This window comes from Hyaena hyaena, unplaced genomic scaffold (assembly GCF_003009895.1).
Source record: "Hyaena hyaena isolate Hyena2069 unplaced genomic scaffold, ASM300989v1 scaffold_139, whole genome shotgun sequence".
Lineage (NCBI taxonomy): Eukaryota > Metazoa > Chordata > Mammalia > Carnivora > Hyaenidae > Hyaena > Hyaena hyaena.
Genome location: NW_024080771.1, coordinates 945154 through 967620, shown reverse-complemented (window position 1 = coordinate 967620; position 22467 = coordinate 945154). Strand labels below are relative to the sequence as shown.

General features: G+C 38.5%; 1 protein-coding gene across 8 annotated transcripts in view; it reads left to right on the top strand.

The window, feature by feature from the left end:
• EYA1 (EYA transcriptional coactivator and phosphatase 1) overlaps positions 1-18065 on the top strand; it is a 171504-nt gene extending 153439 nt beyond the window's left edge. For all 8 annotated transcript variants that reach the window (XM_039238394.1, XM_039238393.1, XM_039238391.1 and 5 more), the window contains one exon: positions 17985-18065. In XM_039238394.1, the coding sequence (XP_039094325.1) occupies positions 17985-18065 (81 nt within the window). The remainder of the gene's footprint in view (positions 1-17984) is intronic.
• Positions 18066-22467: the final 4402 nt, after the last annotated feature.

Sequence of the window (22467 nt, the reverse complement as noted above, 5' to 3'; positions counted from 1 at the left end):
TTTCATTCTTTCTCATTGCCATGTAGTATTCCATAGTATAGATAAACCACATCTTCTTGATCCGTTCATCAGTTGACGGACACTTAGGCTCTTTCCATGACTTGGCTATTGTTGAGAGTGCTGCTATGAACATTGGGATACATGTGCCCCTAATCAGTACTCCTGTATCCCTTGGGTAAATTCCTAGTGGTACTATTGCTGGGTCATAGGAGAATTCTATTGTTAATTTTTTGAGGAACCTCCACACTGTTTTCCAGAAGAGCTGCACCAGTTTACATTCCACCAACAGTGTAGGAGGGTGCCCGTTTCTCCCCATTCTCACCAGCATCTAGATTCTCCTGACTTGTTCATTTTAGCCACTCTGACTGACATGAGGTGGTATCTCAGTGCAGTTTTGATTTGTATTTCCCTGATGAGGAGGGATGCTGAGCATTGTTTCATGAGTCTGTTGGCCATCTGGATATCCTCTTTGGAGAAGTGTCTGTTCATATCTTCTGGTTTCTTCACTGGTTTGTTGTTTTTCAGGCGTGGAGTTTGGTGAGTTCCTTATAGATTTTGGGTACTAGCCCTTTATCTGATGTCATTTGAAACTACCTTTTCCCATTCCATCAGTTGCCTATTAGTTTCATTAATTGTTTTCTTTGCCGTACAGAAGCTTTTTATCTTGATGAAGTCCCAAGAGTTCATTTTTGGTTCTTGATTCCTTTGCTTTAGGGGATGTGTCAAGTAAGAAATTGCTGCAGTGGAGGTCAAGGAGGTTGTTTCCTGATTTCTCCTCTAGGTTTTTATGGTTTCCTGTCTCACATTCAGGTCCTTCATCCATTTGGAGTTTATTTTTGTGTATGGTGTGAGAAATTAGTCTAGTTTCATTCTTCTGCATGTTGCTGTCCAGTTCTCCCAGCACCATCTGTTTAAGAGGCTGTCTTTTTTCCATTGGATACTCTTTCCTCCTTTGTCAAAGATTAGCTGGCCGTACATTTTTGGGTCCAATTCTGAGTTCTCTATTCTATTCCATTGGTCTATGTGTCTGTTTTTGTGCCAATACCATACTGTCTTGATGATGACAGCTTTGTAGTAAAAGCTAATGTCCAGGATGGTGATGCCTCCCATTTTGGTTTTCTTCTTCAATATTACTTTGGCTATTCAGGGTCTTTTGTGGTTCCATACAAATTTTAGGATAGTTTGTTCTAGTTTTGAGAAGAATCCTGGTGCAATTTTGATTGGGATTACACTGAATGTGTAGATTGCTTATGGTAGTAATGACATTTTAACACTATTTATTCTTCCAATCCATGAGCATGGAATGTTTTTCCACTTCTTTCAGCCTTCTTCAATTTCCTTCATAAGTTTCCTATAGTTTTCATCATACAGATCTCTTAAATCTTTGGTTATGTTTATTCCTAGGTATTTTACAGTTTTTTGTGTAATTGTGAATGGGATCAGTTTCTTGATCTCTCTTTATGTTGCTTCATTGTTGGTGTATAAAAATGCAACCAATTTCTGTACATTGATTTTGTACCCAGCAACTTTGCTGAATTCATGGATCAGTTCTAGTAAGCTTCTGGTGGAGTCTTTTGGGTTTTCTTTGTAGAGTATCATGTCATCTGTGAAAAGTGAAAGTTTGACTTCTTCTTTGCCAATTCTGATGCCTTTTATTTCCTTTTGTTGTCTGATGGCTGATGCTAGGACTTCCAGCACTATGTTAAACAACAGTGGTGAGAGTGGACATCCCTGTCATGTTCCTGATTTCAGAGAGAAAGCTCTCAGTTTTTCCCCATTGAGGAGGATGTTAGCTAAGGGCTAGTCATAGATGGCTTTTATGATGTTTAAGTAAGTTCCTTCTATGCTGACCTTCTCGAGGGTCTCTATTAAGAAGGATGCTGTATTTTGTCAAATGCTTTTTCTGCATCTAACGACAGGATCATATGGTTTTTATCTTTTCTTTTGTTGATGTGATGTATCACATTGATTGATTTGCAAATATTGAAACAGCCCTGTAACCCAGGAATGAATCCCACTTGATCATGGTGGACAATTATTTATATGTGCTGTTGAATTTGATTTGCAAGTATCATGTTGAGGATTTTTGCATCTGTATTCATTAAGGATATTGGCCTGTAGTTCCCTTTTTTTTGCTGGGTATCTGTCTGCCTTGGGAATCAAAGTGATGCTGGCTTTGTAAAATGAGTCCAGAAGTTTTCCTTTGGTTTCTATTTTTTTGGAAGCTTGAGAAAAAATGGGTATTAATTCTGTTTTAAATGTCTGGTAGAATTCCCCAGGGAAGCCATCTGGCCCAGGGCTCTTATTTGTTGGAAGATTTTTGATAACTGATTCAATTTCTTCACTAGTTATGGGTCTGTTCAGATTTTCTATCTCTTCCCGTGTGAATTTTGGTAGTGAGTATGTGTTTAGGAATTTGTCCATTTCTTCTAAGTTTTCTAGTTTGTTGGCATATAATTTTTCATAGTATTCCCTGATAATTGCTTGTATTTCTGAGGGGTTGGTTGTAATAAGTCCATTTTCATTCATGATTTTGTCTATTTGGGTGCTCTCTTTTCTTTTTGAGAAGCCTGGCTAGAGGTTTGTCAATTTTGTTTATTTTTCAAAAAACCAACTCTTTGTTTCATTGATCTGTACAGCTGTTTCTTTGGTTTCTATATTGTTTATTTCTGCCCTGATTTTTATTATTTCTCTTCCCCTTCTGTTTTTGGGGTGCTCTGGTTGCTCTCCTTCTTGTTCCTTTAGGTGCGCTGTTAGATTTTGTACTTGCACTTTTTCTAATTTCTTGAAACAGGCCTGGAGTGCAATGTACTTTCCTCTTAGGACTGCCTTTGCTGCATCCCATAGAGTTTGGATTATTGTATTTTCATTGCCATTAGCTTCCATATATTTTTTAATTTCTTCCCTAATTGCCTGATTGGCCCATTCATTCTTTAGTAGGATGTTCTTTAACCTCCATGTTTTTGGAGGTTTTCCAGACTTCTTCCTGTTATTGATTTCAAGTTTCATGCATTGTGATCTGAAAGTGTGCATGGTATGAGCTCAACTCTTATTTTTATTGAGGGCTGTTTTATGTCCAATATGTGATCTATCTTGGAGAATGTGCCATGCGCACTTGTGAAGAAGGTGAATTCCCTGGCCTCAGGATGTAGAGTTCTAAATATATCTGTCAAATCTATCTGGTCCAGGGTGTCATTCAAGTTCATGTTTCTTTAGGGATTTTCTGTCTAGTTGATCTACCCATTGCTGTAAGTGGAGTTTAAAGTCCCCTGCTATTAGCACATTCTTATCCATAAGATTGTTTGTTTGTGATTGTTTTATGTATTTAGGTGCTCCCGTATTCAGTGCGTAGACATTTATAAATGTTAGCTCTTCCTGATGGATAGATCCTGTAATTATTATATAATGCTCTTTGTCATCCCTTGTTACTGCCTTTAACGTCCAGGTTGTCTGATATAAGTATAGCTACTCCAGCTTTATTTTGACTTGCAGTAGCATGATATATATTTCTCCATCCCCTACTTTCAATCTGAAGGTGTCCTCCGGTCTAAAACGAGTTTCTTGTAGATAGCAAATAGATGGATTTTGGTTTTTTATCCATTCTGCTACCCTTAGTCTTTTGATTGGGGTATTTAGCCCATTTATATTCAGTGTTATTATTGAAAAATATTGGTTTAGAGTCATCGTGTCCTTTGTGGGATTCATGCTTATGGTGATGTCTCTGGTACCTTGCATTCCTTGCAACATTTCCCTCATAGAGTCCCCCTGAGGATTTCTTGTAGGGCTGGTTTAGTGGTGACGAATTCTTTTAATTTTTGTTTATTTGGAAAGACTTTTATCTCTCCTTTTATTCTGAATGAGAGGCTTGCTGGATATATTCTTGGCTGCATATTTTTTCTGTTCATCACATTGAAGATTTCCTGCCATTCCTTTCTGGCCTGCCAAGTTTCAGTAGATAGGTCTGTAACCACTCTGATAGGTTTCCCTTTGTATGTTAGGGAAACATGCCTAGCAGCTTTCAAAATTCTCTCTTTGTCCTTATATTTTGCCAGTTTCACTATGATATGTCATGCAGAAGATCGATTCAACTTATGTCTGAGGGGAGTTCTCTGTGCCTCTTGGATTTCAACATCTACTTTCCCTCCCCAGGTTGGGGAAGTTCTCTGCTATAATGTGTTCAAAGACTCTTTCAGTGCCTTTCCTTCTCTCTTCCTGTTCTGGAATTCCTATGAAGTGGATATTGTTCCATTTGATTGTATCTCTGAGCTCTCAAACTCTCCTTTAATGATCCTGAATCAGTTTATCTTTCTTTTTCTCAGCTTCTTCTTTTTCTATAATTCTGTCTTCTAATTCACCTATTCTCCTTTCTGCCTCTTCAATCTGTGCGTTGGACACCTCCATTTTATTATGCATCTCATTTATAGCATTTTTAAATTCATCACAACTATTTTTAACCTTCATAGTCTATGTAGCAATAGTTTCTCTGATGTCTTCCATGCCTTTTTCATTCCCAGCGATTAATTTTATGACTTTTATTCTAAATTCTTGTTCAGTTATGTTGCTTATATCTTTTTTGAGCTGTTCTTTAGCTGTCATTTCTTCCTGGAATTTCTTTAGAGGATAGTTCTTCCCTTTCGTCATTTTGGCTAGGTTTCTGTCTCTTGTTAATTTTAAAAGCTTCTTATGCACTCTGCACCTGTGAGTACTGCTGTATTAAAGAAGGGTCTTTGACTGTACAGGGCCTGTCCCTTTAGGAAGTATTCTTTGAATGGTGTCTCTTGGTGTCCCTTGTTGAGACTTTGGTTATTTTATTTCCCTACTCGTAGTGGAATTTGGGACTCTCCACCATGTGTGCTTTGGCTTGTTTCTTGACGTAGCCCTGGAAAAGAAAACAGACAGACAAACACACAGGGAATAAAGGCACACAAACGCACAGACAAATCCAACAAACACGCAAACCAAAAGGGAAAAAGGAAAGAAAAAAAGGAAGGGATTAAAAAAAGAGCAAGGAGGGAAGACAAATAATAAAACTCAAGATAAATAAAAAATTAAAAAGAAGAAAAGAACAAAGAAAAATCCCAAAAGACAAAGGACATTCTATAAGCATAAAACAAGAATTCCCAGCTACAAATAGAGAGCCAAGTGTATGCAGTGCTGATGAAGAGTATATACAAAGAGAGAAAAGACAGGGCAGGGAGGAAGCGAAATTGGAAATGAAATGACCAGGCAGAGAGACTAAGAGGCTTAATTCAGAGAAAGAGGAGAATATGGTAAGAGGTGAGGAGAATGAAATGAAGATAATGTTACTCAGAGAAACTGTATAGTCTGATTACTCCAGAGAGAGAGATTAAAAGGTAGTGGTAGAGATGTAGAATATACATCTAGAGAATGGATGAAATGTGACTGTTTAAGCAAACCAGTGGCCAGAGTACCCAGTCCAACAGAGTGGAGGGTTATGAATGAGACAAGGGAAAATTATATCTGAATAGAAATGATCTAGAATTAATCATGGCAGTGCATCCATGTTGATCTTGCCCCGGCTTGGGTTAAAAAAAAAAAAAAAAAAGGCTCTCTAACAGGGATGGTTGTGGTTTGGTGTAGGCGGGTCTTCGCCTCCAGTGCCTCCTGTGGCTGCTCCCTGAGGTCCTGCCTTGGTGGTTGTGGGGAGAAAAATGGTGGTGCCCAGCCCCTTCTTGAACCAAGCGTTGCAACTCACTCTTTTATGTCTGATCTCCCTGTGCCACGGGTGTAGCCAAGGTGGGCACCATGTTCTATGTCCTAACCAGGCCTTGTTTCCAGATCTTAGTCCACATGCCCCATTGATATCGTCCAAGCAGTTTCAAGCCTCTCACCTCCTCCCCTGGGAACCAGCCAAGCCAGAGCACAGGCAAGGCTTCAGGTGCCACTGCTTCCCCTCCAGGTCAAGCTGGCAAGTGATTAGCAGTTTCTCCCTGGGTCGCCTGGGATGAGTGCATCCTGCCTAGGGTCAGCTGCACAGCAGGAAACCAGATCCCTCTGTGTCCCGAGCCGAGGTTTTTCTCTTCTCCAGGACAGGTACAGTGTCTTGAACAGTTTCTGCCTCTCTTTCCCCCTAGACTCACCGCAGCTCCCCGCAGAGGGGGATCCCCCCCCCCCCACCATGTCTCCAGTCCTGGCCTGTTTTTATCTTCCCCAGTTCGCACTTACGCAATAATGTTTTCTAGCGGACTCTGTCTCCTTTTCCTCCCAAACTCCTAGATTCTGTAAGGGTTCCTATGGCTTCAGGCCTTCTCCGTTTGAGAGATGGGGGCGAGGGAAATGTATGGAGCTCTCTACTTCTCCGCCATCTTGCTTCCTGTTTCCTCTTCTTTAAATGTTTGATAGGCTACTTACATCAGCACATAAAGAAAAATGTAAACAATAAACGTTTGACAGAATTCACCATCTGGTCCTGGAATTTTTTTTTTTTTGGAAATTTTTTATTTATTGGAAATTTTTGATTACTGATACAATTCCATTACTAGTAATTGGTTTGGAAATTTTTTATTTATTGGAAATTTTTGATTCCTGATACAATTCCATTACTAGTAATTGGTTTGTTCAGGTTTTTTATTTCTTCCCAATTGGGTTTGGAAGATTATACTTTTTCATAGTAGTCTCTAATAATAATGTGTATTTATGGTGTAGGTTACTTCCCTTCTTTCATTTCTGATTTTATTTATTGGGGTCTTCATTTTCTTCTTGATGAGTCTGGCTGAAGATTTATCAATTTTGTTTATCTTTTTTTTTTAATGTTTTTATTTGAGAGTGAAAGAGCACAAGTTGGGGAAGGGCCAGAGACAGAGAGAGAAAGAGAGAGAGTCTCAAGCAGGCTCTGCACTATCACCACAGAGCCCAACACAGGGCTCAAACTTAAAAACTGTGAGATATGACCTGAGCTGAAATCCATGAGTCAGAAACTTAACCGAGCTACCCAGTCACCCCAATTTTGTTTATCTTTTCTATGATCCAGATCTTGGTTTCATTGGTATTTTCTGTTATTTTTAAATTTCTATTTTATTTCCACTTTGCACTTTATTATTTCCTTCCTTTTACTAACTTTGGGCTTTTTTTCTTCTTTAAGTATAAGGTGAGATTATTTATTTGAGACTTTCTATTTCTTGAGGTAAGCCTGAATCACTAAAAATTTCCCTCTTGGAACTGCTTTCACTGGATCCTAAAGATTTTGGACCTTTGTGTTTTTATTTTCACTTGTCTCTATGTATTTTTTTTGTTTCCTCTTTAACTTCTTTGTCGACCCATTAGTCTCCACATCTTTTTGCTTTTTCCAATTTTTTCTTATAATTGATTTCTACTGTCATACTGTTGTGGTCTGAAAAAAATGCTTGAAATTATTTCAATCTTCTTGAATTTTTAAGATTTGTTTTGTGGCCCAGCTTCTGATCTATTCTGGAGAACATTCCAAGTGCACTTGAAAAGAATATGTATGCTATTGTTTTGGGACAGAATGTTCTGTATATATCTGCCAAACCCATCATATCTAATATGTCATTCAAAGCCACTGTTTCCTTGTTGATATTCTGCCTGATTGATGTGTGTGTGTGTGGGGGGGGGGTGGTGTATTAAAGTCCTCTATTATTGTATTACTGTCATTTTTTCTACTTCATGTCTGTTAATAGCTGTATTATGTATTTGGGTGCTCCAGTGTTGAGTGCATCAATATTTACAGTTGTTATCTCCTCATGTTGGATTGATCTCTCTATCATTATGCAGTGCCCTTCTTTGTCTCGTTACAGTCTTTGTTTTAAAGGCTATTTTTGTCTGATATAAGCATTGATACCCCGGCTTTTTTGTTTATTTCCATTTGCATGGAATATCTTTTACATCCCTTTTACTTTTCAGTCTGTATGTGCCTTTGGGTCTGAAGTGAGTGTCTTATAGGCAACATATAGATGGGTCTTGATTTTGTATCCATTTCATCACCCTATGCCTTTTGATTGAAGAATTTAGACCGTTTAAGGTAATTATTGATAGGTATATACTTATTGCTATTTTGTTGACTGATTTCTGGTTGTTTCTGTAGTTCTTCTCTTGCTCTCTTTGTGTTCTATTTGGCTCTCTTTCTCTTTGTTTATGTATCTATTATTGGTTTGTGGTTTGTGGTTACCATGAGGTTTAGATATAATATTCTAAATATATAGCAGCCCCTGTTAAGTTGATGATCACTTAAAAACAAATACATTCTAAAATAACTTCATTTTTACTTACATGCTTTATGCACATGTTGTCATAGTTTACGTCTCTTTACTTCATGAGTTCTCTTAACTATTTTTATAGGTGTAGTTGATTTTATTACTTTTGTCTTTAACTTTCATAGTAGCTTTATAAATGACTGTTCTAGTACATTTACTCTGTGTTTCCTTTTGCTCACGAAGTTTTATCCTTTCATAATTTTCTCCTAAGTATAGCCTTTTCTCTTCTACTTGAAGAATTTAACATTTCATGTAAAGCCAGTTTAGTGGTGATGAACTCCTTTAACTTTTCTTGTCTGGGAAACTCTCCCCTTCAGTTCTGAATGATAATCTTCCCTTGTATTCTTGGTTGTAGGTTTTTCCTTTCAGCACTGTAAAAAGACCATGCCACTCCCTTCTAGCCTGAAAAATTTCTACTAAAAAATTAGCTGCTAGCCTTATGGGATTTACCTTTTATGTAACTAATTACTTTTGCTGTTTTAAAATGTTTTATCTTTAAACTTTATCATTTTAATTATTACATGTCATGATATGCATTTTATTGGGTTCATCTTGTGGTAAATTCTCTGTACTTCCTAAACCTGAGTGTCTCTTTCCTTTCCCAGATTAGGAAAGTTTTCTGTCCCTACATATGGGACCCCCATAATGCAAATATTTGTTTGCTTGCTTGATGTTGTCTAAGACATCTCTTAACCTATCCTAATTTTTTAAACTTTTTTTCTTTTTCCTGTTTAGCTTGGGTGCTTTCCATTACCCTTTCACCCAGATCAGTGATTTGTTCTGCATCTTCTAATCTGCTGTCAATTCATTCTAGTATATTTTTCATCTCAGTTATTATATTATCCAACTTCGATTGGTTCTTTGTTATATTGTCTCTTTTTATGTGAAATCCTCACAGAGTTCATCCGTTCTTCAGTCTAGTGAGCATTTATAGGACCATTACTTTGAACTCTTTACAAGTAGATTGTGTATCTCCATTTTAGTTTGTGTTCTGAGGTCTTAGCTCATTCATTCTTTTGTAGTATAATCCTTTGTCTCCTCATTTTGCTTGACTTTATTTATATGAATTAAGCAAAACAGCTATTTCTCCTCAGCTTGAAGGAATGATCCTGTGTATGCCTGGTAACCTTGGCTGGACTGCTGGAGCTGTGGCTGGCATGGACTTGGGGTCGAAGGGCACTCAGTGCTGGGGCTGCCCTGGTAGGATGACCGAAGCTTAAGTAGGCATAGGTCAGGGTGGTTGTGGTGCACTTTGTGCAGACAGTACCCTAGCAGGATAGCTGGAGTGGGCGTCAGCCAGTGTACCTCAGGGTGTTTTGTGCAGGATCGACCCGGTAAGGCAGCTGGAGCCAAGGCAGGCATGGGCCATGGTTCTCAGGGTGCTACATGCTAGGGTGCCCTGACAGGTCATCTGCCACCAAGTGGTATGTGTCTGGAGTGTTTTGGGGTGCTTTGCGCTTGTGTCCCCTTGGCAAGATGACTGGGGCTGTAGTGAGCATGGGTACACCACCACGGGAGCCACCTTAGGGGAACAAATGGGGCCCCAGTGGGCTCGGGGCCCCAACGCTCACTAAGGTGGTGGGTCAGCCATGGTGCCCTGGCCCTGCCCCTGTTCATGCTATCAAGGTAGAAAGAGAACATAAATTGTGGTGCTTGCCCACCACTCCAATTTAGAGAGATTTTCAGCAGCTCCCTCACTGGTGGTGTTCTAGGACTGGATCCTTTATATTCTAGTTGCCCTTTAAACTGCAGCTTTGTTTTGTGCCCCAGGACAGACAAATATGTTCGTGGTTTCTTGGTACTTTCTCTCCCTGCTGCAATTCACAGCAGTGGAGTGGGGGTTCCAGTCTCTGTTCTCTTGCCATTCTCTATGTGGTCTCTCTCTTGTTTCGCAAAGGCTGTTCAGTCAGCCCTCAGTTCTTCAGGAGATATTGCTAAACACATTTTTAAAAAGTGTCTCTTTGGTGTATTCTTGGAGGAAGAGGTGGATTCAGGGTCTTCCTACATTGCCGTCTTGGACTTAGACAAACTCAAATATCCATTCTAAATATGAACTCTAAAATTTGCTGAAATCCAAGATGAAGTAGAGACTCTGATGTTCAACTCTAAGCTTACTCAGAATAGGAGAAAAATGAGAGTTGCTTTTATAAAAATGGTAACATTTTTTGCAGATTTGAGACTTACTAACACCAAGCACAGTAAATTTTATTATTCTAAAGTCATTAATTTTATTTACTATTTAATGAGCACATTATATATGCCAGATCTTGAATTGGATTTCGTTTTTGTTCTTAAAGAATTCACTTCTCTCTAGAGTAGAAGCAGCTATGCAAATAGTAAAAGAGCAATGCTGTGCAATAAATTTCATGATGAATTTTTAGAATAATCTATCTTCCAAGATCTTTTTATTTACAATTTGGGAAGTATTTCTACTTCCATATGCATATTTTCTAGAGAAAATATATTCATAAGAAAGCACAGCTATGGTCTTCATCCTGGAAGTCATTCCATATCAGTAGATGGAGTTCTGTATCTCTCATTTCTTTACATGGCTTCATCCGTATTCTATTACATGGATGTGCTGTACTTTTAAGTTCTCTGGGGCTGAACATTTAGGTGGTTTTCATATTTACCATTACAAATAGTTCTGTAGTAAATGTTCTTTATGTGACTCATGCATGGGCAAGTGTATCTGTGGGGAAAATTCCTAGAAGTACAATACCTAAGCCAAAGGTTATATGCTTTTATGGTTTTAAACATTTTACTAATACTTCTTAATAATTCACCAAAATTCAATTTACACATGAGTGTTCGTGCACCTGGCGCTTTGGTTAGTGATTTTATGTAGAACTAGAAGGAATAAATGCAAAATACTAGATGAGGAGGAAAGGTAGCATAAAGGGCTTTAGAAAGTTGCACACGTGGACAAGAGAAATATCCAGGGAATAGTTTGTTTCTAATAATCCCAAAACATGTGCTACTTTCCATGATTTGGGCTACTTTCCAAAGATTTAGGCTTCGGTATCCATTACTCTCAGTAATACCTAATCTTAATAATACTCACCAGTTTCAGTTATTATTTCTGTTACTGTCTGTGGTTAGCTCCGTTTTTACTCCCATGGCTCTAGTTAACTGATGGAATATCTCCATTTAGTCATCCTGTGTCATCCCATCTGAGTATCAGCTAATGAACTAACCTCGTTCACCTACTCAAATTTGTTTGGTTTTCCCCTCCTCTAGCCCATCACCAAGACACATGAATTGTATCTTCATTTGTCTCCCATCCATTGTACCCAGTCCATTCCCACTATCCTTCTGCATACTTTCTCTGCTGCTGGCCAGCCACACCTCTACTCCATCCTTCCTAGTTAGATATCCCAAGATATTCCAGATGGAATTGCTAGATCATGTTTCTACCTGGAAAAATCTCCTTATTAGTCTTTATTATGAACATAATATTCCAACCCCATCACCTCCATACTAAATGCTCTGTACATCCCACCTATCAGCCCTGTCACATACTATATCCTGACTGGGAACCCCTCCCCTTTCCCATCTACCTAACCAGCTCTGCCCATTCTTCAAATTCAGTGCAGGCCCAACTCACCCTCTCCACCTTACAACTGAGCTCTCTTCTCTCTAGGTTCATTCATTGATTTCTTTTTGTTTTATTGAGATGTACAGTGATGTCTATCAACTATAAGTTTCAGAAAGGGAACAGCATAATGACTTGAGTTACATATATTGTGAAGTGGTTGCCACAATAAGTTAACATTTATCATTATAGCTACAAAAAAATGTGCTTTTCAAAAAAAATGTTTTTCCTTATGATTGAATCTCTTTATTTTTCCTTATGATTGAGTCTCTTTTGTATGAGTTTGGGATTTGGGTTTTTGTTTTTTTTTTTTTAAGATTCTACATGTAAGTGAGATCATTCAGTATTTATCTTTCTCTATCTGACTTATTTTACTTAGCATAAGGTCTATCCATGTTGTTATAAATGGTAAGATTTTTTTTGATGGCTGAATAATATCCCAGTGTACATCTATGCCACAACTTCTCTATCCATTCTTTCTTTTTTTTTTTTTTTTTTAAATATTTTTATCTATTTCTAAGAGAGAGAAACAGCATGAGCAGGGGAGGGTCAGAGAGAGAGGGAGACACAGACTCTGAAATAGGCTCCAGGCTCTGAGCCGGCAGTCAGCACAGAGCCCGACGCGGGGCTTGAACCCAGGAACCACGAGATCATGACCTAAGTGAAAGTCGGACGCGTAACCGACTAAGCCACCCAGGCGCCCCAATCCATTCTTTCATAGATGGATAGTTAGGTTGTTTCCATGTCTTGGCTATTATGAATAATGCTTTAATGAATATAAGGAAACAGTTATCTCTTTGACAATGATTTTGTTTCCTTTGGATATAAACCCAGAAGTGGAATTGCTAGATCATATGGGAGTTCTGGAGATTTGGCTGTAGTTGTTTTTTACATTCCCACCAACGGTGAACAAGGGTTCTCTTTTCTTCAGTGTCAGCAGCATTTATTACCTCTTGTCTTTATGATTGCCATCGTCAGATGTGAGGTGAGATTTCATTGTGGTTTTGACTTTTTCCAGATTAGTGATATTGAGCACCTTTTCACATACCTATTGGCTGTCGGTATATTTTCTTTGGAAAAATATCTATTTATTTTGCTACTGATTTGTACGAGCTTATTATATATTTTGAATATTAATCCCTTATCCAATATATGGCTTACAAATATTTTTCCCATTCTTTAGATTGTCCTTTAATTTTGAGAGAGAGAGAGTACAAGCAGGGGAGGGGCAGAGAGACACAGAATCTGAAGTAGGCACAGAGCCTGACATGGGGCTCTAACTCATGAACCATGACCTGAAGTTGGATGCTTAAGCAACTGAGCCACCCAGGCACCCCTTGATTGTCTTTTGATTTTATTGCTATGCCGAGGTTTAGTTCAGTGTAATCCATTTGTTTTGTTGTTGTTTGTGCTTTAGGTATCATATCCAAAACAATCATTGCCAGGGTCCATGTCAAGGAGCTTTTTTCTTATGTTTTCTTCTAGGAGTTTCCTGACTTCTGGTCTTACATTTAAGTCTTTAATCCATTTTGAGTTAGTATCTGTGAGTGATATAAGATAGGGGTCTAGTTTTACTCACTTACATGGCTGCAGCCAATTTTCCCAGCACATTTATTAAAGAGACTGCCTTTTCTCCATTGAGTATTTTTGGCTCCATTGTCAAATATTATGTGACCATATATATACATGGTTAACTTCTGGGCTGTTGATTCTGTTTCATTGATCTATGTATCTGTTTTTATGCCAGTACTATACTGTTTTTATTATGATATGATAGCTTTATAATATAGCTTGAAATCAAGAAGTGTGATGCTTCCCACTTTCTCAGGATTTCTTGGGCCATTTGGAGTTATTCGTGGTTCCATATAAATTGGTTTCTTTTTTCTACTTCTCTAAAAATCGTCATTGGAATTTTGATAGGTTTTCAATTGAAGTGAAGTTGGCTTTGGAGAGCATGGACATTTAAGCAATATTAATTCTTCCAGTCCATGAACATGAGATACCTTTCCATTTGTATATGTCTTCAAGTTCTTTCATTAATGTTTTTATGGGTTTTTTGTTTGTTTGTTTTGTATGTTTTTAGTGTAGCTATTTTCCTTGGTTAAATTAATTTTTATTTTATTCTTGATACTGTCGTAAATGGAATAATTTTATTTTGTACAGGTAAATGGTTTTTAATGCATAGAAACACTACTGATATTTTACAGATAAATAAACTGGCTCCAGAAAACTATGTCATAATTTGAAGTCCCATAACTAATGTTACATAACCCAGGTCTTCTCACTCTGGCACCTGATTTTTTTTTTTTTTTTTTTTTTTTGCCACCATATCTCTGACTTCATGTAAGAAATATGTTTCAGGGGGCGCCTGGGTGGCTTAGTCGGTTAAGCGTCCGACTTTCACTTAGGTCATGATCTCACGGTTCGTGGGTTCGAGCCCCGCTTCGGGCTCTGTGCTGACTGCCAGCTCAGAGCCTGGAGCCTGTTTCAGTCTGTGACTCCCTCTCTCTCTGACCCTCCCCTGCTCATGCTGTCTCTCTCTCTGTCTCCTAGAAATAAAAATAAAACATTTAAAAAAAAAAAAAAAAAAAGAAATATGTTTCAGGCTTAACCCTCTTGTGCTGGGAAGCTCTTATACATTCATAAAATCTTTACATCAGTATGTGGCTAGTTAGGGAAAATATTATTTTGCAACATTCTAATTACTTGTTAATAGGAGTTTTAAGTTTCCCATCCTCTCCTCTAGATTCAGTCTTATAATCACTCACTTAAAATCAAATATACTTTCTTAAAGTAGAAGCCCAGTAATTTTTGTGAGAATAGAACTGTTGATTATAACAAAGATCATTACCTTCATGTTATGAAATAGTACTGAGGCTGGAGTTGCAGTCGTTGTGTGGGAGTGTTCCCAGAGATCACCTGTTTTGTTTGCCAGTTATCACTGTAGGGCCTTCTGCATTTTTGCACACGTTAATGACCCCATCATCACTGCATTGTGATGAGTTGTATCTGTAGTATACCCAAGGCATATTTCATCATTTGAATTTGTTTCAGAGTGCTATTTGCTATGTGGTTCTTATTAATACTCTGTATAGGAAGACAAAAGCCATTAGTGTTTCATTGGCAGTAAATAAGCCAATCCAGGACTCTTTGGGAATAACCTCACCTTTCTATAACTTGTTTTGAGAATGGTTTAGAACAGTTTAAAGTAAATGTGCTCTAGCCTGGCATCAACCCCTACACCTGTGAAGATATTTAACCATTTGTTTATTTTGTTTACTATGGAATTAAATCCCTAATTTATATCTTAAGTATGTACCAAAGAACTAGCTGGATTTTTTTCAGTTCCCTTTTCAATTTATCTGCCACACATTGCATTCTACAATACATACTGTGAGTATACCAGTAGCTCTCAGATGTGTTTTGTTTTCTATGGGAAACATATCTAACTTCAGATAATCAACATGGAAAAGAATTTGAACTTACTTTGAAAAACAAAGCCTTCCACTTATAAAAGTACTTTTATATTTACTTATGAAGGTTGTTGTCCTGAAAACTTCTGGATGGCTTTCTTAAGAGCCTGAAAGACTAGTCTATAAGAATATTAGAACTACTCTACAGCTTCCTTTATTCAGGTGTTCATGAGAAGCAGCTTTGGGGAGGGGCAACTGATCTCTGGCAAATCAGAGAAAATAAATGAAGAAAATAAGAAAAATACACAAGGATATTACAATAGATGGCAAGTAGATGGTTAAATATATAAGAATACTTGAAAATTTTGAAGTAGTGAAGGGTTTTTCTTAAAAACGATGTGTCAAAAACAGACTTGAGATTAAGTAGTAAAATGAGCAAAGTGCTGAGTGGTACATACTGTATAAATACAATTTCAGATATGAGTATGCACAGATACAATATATAGAAAAATATTATGGAAGTTATCTAATAGCATGCAAAATGATTTGTATTTCTTTATAAAACTGAAGCTCTACATTTTACAAATGTTTTAGGGTACACATGGATTTTTATTCCAGTAAGAGAAACAGAAGGAAAGCTTTCTGTGTTGTAACTGATCAGATGGTTTTCAGAATCTGATCTATGTCTTCACAGTCACTCAAGTTTTCCCATGTCTCTCACTCAACAGAACTTGGAAGGGAATGTGTGTGTGTTCAGCTGTATGCGGTGGTGCTGATCATTTACACTGCTGGATTAAAATGCCATAGAGAACAGTTAGAAGGCATTTCAGCATCTGGGAATCAGAGCAGCCCTGGTGTGAATCGAGTGTTCACTCCTAGCCAGCTGTTAATTAAACCTCTCTGTTCATCCTCCAGATCTGTTTTGTCATCCGTGAAATAGAGATGGTAACACTGATCCACCCCGGAGGTTATAGACAGGCTTGAATCTGAGAGTCTATGAGAGGTGCTTAGGACACAGTATTCAATCAATTACAGCTGTCATTGTTATTGACAGCCTCCTTGTAGGTCGTGCTCCATGTGGCTCCCACAGCCATCGTGTCTTTCTTTCATACCCAGCCAGTATCCTAACAATGGAATTCTCCACCACCTAACACACACAGCGATGAAGTACTCTTCTGGATGATCATCCTTTCATACCTAGCTTAATGATTACCTCTTCTTACCAAGTATTTCCCCATCTCCCCAGGCAAAGGGTACTGGCCTTTTCCTTTTATAAAACAGAGGTAGCCAGGGCCATCTTCTACACCATCCCTGCAGATGCAAAAAAAGGAATGAATGAATGAATGCAAAGTAGTAAGTCTATTTTTCTAGTCAAAAGTTGCCAGGTAGATGATCCTAAAACTTTTCTGAGATCCCTAGTGCTCAGTCCTGGACTATTGTTATTGAAGGAGGACCAAAGATAGGGACTCCATTTGATATTGGATTGTGGTATATGCTTTTAGCAGATTGAGACAAAGGCATTGTTAATAACTAATAATTTGTATTCCCAGAATACAACACTGTATGATCTACATCAAAATAGTTATTTGCTTCCACGTTTAGCTACAGATAACACCCCCCCCCACTCACACAAAAATAAACTTAAATTCCACTGTTTGCTTCCATGCAAGTTCTGTTTGACTGACTTTTTTAAATTCCTTAAAACTGTAATTTCAAATTATACTCAGGTCTTTGCACTATTTTTTTAAAAGCTGTTTTTCTATGGGCTAAATAGAATATTGTCCTCTGAAAAATGATTATCTTTCTCTTATGTAAAAAAGAGTCTGCTGATGTATAAGTTCTTACTATCGGACTTTTGTACAATGGCAGTTTATAATCATGTTTTCATCCTTGATGGATGAGGTAACCTCGGTTCTTTTCCTGCTTTTCTTGTCTCTGGCTAATTCAGGTATTCTACAAATATTCTCACATTTAAACTAGATGTTTTATAAATACTCTCATCATTTAAACTAGGTTTTTAGATTGATTTTTTAAACAACTACAAAAAAAGTCATTTAAAATTTTCCCATGTGGTAAAGCCATTTTAAGGTCAATGTGAAGAATGCTTAATGGAAATAAATGGAAAAAAAGTTGCCTCTTACATCAGTAAAATTAAGTTTTGCAAAATGTAAAATACTACCAACTAAGGAAAACTTAAATTGTCAGCATCAAAAGTCCACTGGATACATATTTTGAAAGGTGACTGCTTTTGATAAAGTCTCATTCATAGCTACTGTGTTTTAAAGTTTGGAACGTATAGGAGGATTAGGAGGAACTTGACGGAGGAACAAGGGGGAAATGGTGGGGGAAAGGGAGAGAGGCAAACAATGAGAGACTCTTGAATGCTGACAAAAACTGAGGACTGATGGATGTGGGGGGGAGGGGGGATGTGCATGGAGGAGGGCACTTGGGATGAGCACTGAGTGTTATGTGGAAACTAATTTGACAATAAACTATTTGTAAAACAAAAATAATAATAAAGTTTGGAACTGGTATTCGAGCCACAGTGTAGATCAACTTAAGAAATATCCATCACTTCCATAAAAGAAACAGACTGCTCAAATCCAGTCCAGTATTCTTAGGGGAGGAATAAGTTTGAATTTTTGTTTTAAATAGATGTGATGTTAAGGTGCAGGTCTCACAATAGTGAAAAGGGGATGAGCACTGTAGCGAGTTTCTCTGGCCTCACCATGTGTCCTTTCGCAGCACGCCATGCCCTTCTGGAGAATCTCCAGCCACTCGGACCTCATGGCCCTGCATCATGCCTTGGAACTGGAGTACCTGTAACAGCCACCGAGCACTTTGAAGCCGCACAACTGCCCTGCGACCAGGAATGAATGCAGCAGGCCTGTGTCCGCGCTGGGGAGCCCAAATTCGTGATTTCATCATGTTGATGCACAGCTGCTGGCGGTCTTCACCTCTGCCCTTGTGGTAAATGAAGGACCACACCAATTCCTTCAGAACAGCGGTTGACTCTAGTACTGTGAATCCAATGAAAATAAGCCATGAGAATGTTCCAGTACAGTGTAGTGTGTCTTTGCCGCATTAACTACATGGTTCAAACCTGTGAAGAAAGGACCTGCAAACGCTTACGTTTTTCGCATCTTCAATGTGACCCAAACAACTTCTCCAATACAGCAAACTTGATTGCACACTAAAGGCTGAACTGTGTTTCCCGAAGACCGGCGAGGGGATTTTTCTTGTAAAGAAAGTTTACTTTTTGGTGTCTCATACCCAGGGTAATCTGTACATCTCTACTTATTTATGAACAGACTTTTAAAAAACAGCTTTATTGAGGTATGATCCAAGCACCATCCGGTTCCCCCAACCAGACTTTTTTGACATCAATTAATTGAAGAGACAATAGCATAATAAGCGATTCAAGGCCTTTGCCTCATGACACAGCAAGTACTTTGAATTTTAGCACATTGCAAAGTAGTTTAAAGTATGTCTAATTTAAACGTGTAATATGTACATCACTGAGACAATCATGTACAGAGAGAATTTTTGGTGTAAATTTGTTATAATGGATGATTCTTTTACATATTGTTTAGAAAATGATATTGAAAGGTAGCGATGCCTTGATAGTGAAGTAAGAGGCAATATGTGCACAAAGTCATGTGCAGTGCCTTATCAACTTACTGGGTATAAATATGTAGATAATGGATTTTTTTTTAGATAATGTTGTCAAGACCAAAAGCATGGATGTTAATAGGATTTTTTTTTCCAAATTATTATTCTCTCTTTTTTTTTAATGCTGTTAGGAGGACCTTGGTAAAGTAACACAGCAGTGTCTTAAATAATTTCAAAAAAAAAAAAAAAAAAGCCCTCCTACAACCTCACCTTTTCATTTCCAGCACTAATGTATTATATGTAACTACTTGAAAACAATGATTATACAAATGCTTCTTCCCACAGAGAGAATGTAGATGATTGACATATTTTATTAATAAAATGGTTCATGAATTGGAGGCTAGCAAAGTTTTTGTGGGCTCAGAGGATATGGTCTGCCTTTAGGTAGAGGAGGACATTAGCACATATCTGGAAATGAGCAAAACTTTTTGTTCCTTCCGTTCTCCTCCACCCCGTTCCCCAATCCCCACTCTCCCTGGAAAGTTCATTGCGGGCAGTGGACATGGCCCGATCGTCCTCACCAAAGTTATTCTTAACCTACATTGGGTATAAACCATAAAGCTGGGAAATAAAAATTGTCACCTTTGTTATGAGAAAAGACAGTTTCTCCAAAAGTGATGAGTTGGGGCACTAAAGACTTCCATTATTAAGAAATTATTTTTTAGATGAATTTTCTTTATTATTATACCAAGGAAAAACAAAACACCAGCTTTAACCCAAAGTAGCTAAAGAGCTACTGTATCTTTTTCTGAAGTTTCATGCTGCTGCTAGAATTAGTCACTTGTGAATTTTCCAAATTGCTTAAATTAACAGTCGAATTTGGGTTTATCTTTTTTGTTTGAAATAAACAGAAGTTGACAATTTTTTAGCCTTTCCATTTTATGTTTTTGTACTCTGCAGATTGGAAAGACAAAGTTTATCTTGGCTTTACTGTATAAAGGTGTGTTGTGTCCACAACTGTGTACAGAATTTTTCTTCATTAATTTTGTGTTTAAATTAATAAAATTGATTTGTGCAGTACTGTAAGCTCCTTGAATATATTTTCTCATCTCTCATTTACAAGAAATAGCAGGACCTTGGCTGCATTAGAATGCTTCTGGTCTAGCAAAAGGAAGTGGTATAAAGCCATTGTAGTAATAATTGCTTTATCAGTCCTTCAAGGGACTAAACTAGAAAGGGAACAGTTGTTTCTTTGATCACTGGAAGAACAGATGAATTGAAAAGCTGTATACTTCCTCAAAACTATATAAACTGGACTCTCATTCAAATTTACTATAGAACAGAATTCAGCATCAAGTATCTTGGATGGCAGAGCACCGATTTAGCTACTTAAATACCAGAGGGACAGCAATATAAAGCAGTTTCATCTATACAGAACACCCACACCCTGAGAATAAAAAAGTTTCAGGGGAAAGTCTTCAAAGAGATGCAGGAATGGAGGGTGGAGGGGTTTTTAAGTCTCAAGCAAGGAAAATAAGGCAAATGGGCAAAGTGGAGGGTATATGCCCAAAGATAATTTTTTTGAAGCATCACTTCTAACATGGCACCCCCTGACCAAAATGTTGAAAGGGCTTCCCTTGGACCACTGATGGGAGCCCAGATTTTTCTACTTGGCATTCTAACGTTTCCAGATAGAGTACCTACTTCCTTCCCAACATAATCTCTCATTACTGCTATGAACAAACCTTCCAAACACATGAACTGGACTCTTTAATGGACCAAACAGCCTGTACGCATTGCTCCCTCATCTTTGCTCAGAACATTCCCATTTCTGTCGGTGACTTCCTCCACCCTCAACCCACCCAAACCGTGTCCAGCTTTAGTGCCTTCTTTGTTGCAGAGCCTTCTTTCCCATCATGGGACACAGTGTTCATTCCCTCTCCCGAATTTCTCCCCCTCAATGTCCATCGTCTCATTGGAGTTCATATTATTCCCTTAAATAAAGATTCTCTGGGCCCCCACCATGGGGAGCATTGTCCTAATTGCTAATGAAGGAGGGCCCCACTTCTGAGGTTGGAGTTTTTACGTTCAAGTAGGTGGGAAGAGACAAGGATGAATTAATGAATAAGATACATGGAGTCGAAAACACTCTTGATGGAAAATTAAGACAGGAAATATGACAAGACATAAGCTTCTTTGGAAAGGGTGGACAGAACCATCGAGTATGAACTGAGGTCAACTGCATAGGAAGATCAGGGGCAGAGCACACAGGCCAAGGTCCTCAGAGAAGAACGCTTCTATTTATTGTGTTCTAGGAGTGAGAATCATACCCATGGGTCCAGAAGAGAGGACTTTGGAGAGGAAGGGAGACCAGGAAAGCCTCAACGTCATGGTAAGGGATTTGTATGTCATTCTAAATGGAATGGGAAGCCATTGAGGGTTTTACACAGGAGTGTGGCCAGACCTGATAAACTCTTTAAAATGATCACTCTGGCTGCCGGGTGGAGAATGGGCTGCGGAAGAGCAAGAGAAACGGGGAAACAAGTTACTAGCCTGAGAGGGCAGAGCCAGCTCCTTGACCACACAAACCATTTAGGAGGGCAGGGTCTTGTTCTGGCTTAGTTAAAAAACAAGATGAAAATGACAGTCCCATCTCAGTCCCTGACCTCAAGCATTCAGATGGTGACTTAAAAAGAATCCATTACAATTACAAACAGGCTTCCCTGAGCAGTAGAGATGGGTGTGAAGTGGGGCAGGTACAGGCAGCCTGGGTACGTAGAACACTTCTCCACAGAACTGACATCTAAACAGAGACCTGAAAGCTAGAGTTGGCCTGAGCAGAGCGGAGAGAAGGGGAAATATGACAGAGGCCTTGAGAGGAAGTACTGTGGCAAGGGAAGGAGCGAAGAAAGGAAAGCCTTGGGACTAAGGTACTGAGCACTGTTGAGAACAGAACTGGCCAAGAGAGGGAAAGACCAGGGATTTAATTGTCCTTCATCTCAGAGTAAACTTCAGGCATTAGTGCTTTTATTATAAATGAGCTTGACTCCTCCCCCACCACAGAAGAAAAGGGGGACACGAATACATATTTCAATGAGGCTCCTGCATTAACATACAAGCCCAGAACCCTTCACTGTGCCAATGATTCCACATGAGATTTCAAATGTTAGGATTAAGTCATGTCTAGTGGAGCCCCCTTTAATTTACACATTACAAAACTTGGGTCAAATGCTTTGCATGAGGTCACAGCCAAATTAGGCAGAGTCACAACTCTAACCAACTCTTGGATACAACACAGAATCACGGAAAGAGTATGAGTTCTCAGGGCAAGAAATGTTGGCTTTGCTTCCCCGCTCTATCACTGCACACCAGTGTGAGCATGCGCAGCCCCTAGCAATTTTCAAGGCATATTCAGTGTCCTTCTACACAGTTAGTACAATTTCCCAACGATGAGGGAATGCTTTTTTTTAAAGAAAAGAACACCTTCGCACCTCGATTCCATGTCAACCTTTCAGAAGTTAATTTAAAAGGTGTCTTCTAGGGGCACCTGGTTGTCTCAGTCAGTTGAATGTCAAACTCTTGATTTCAGCTCAGGTCATGATCCAATGGTCGTGGG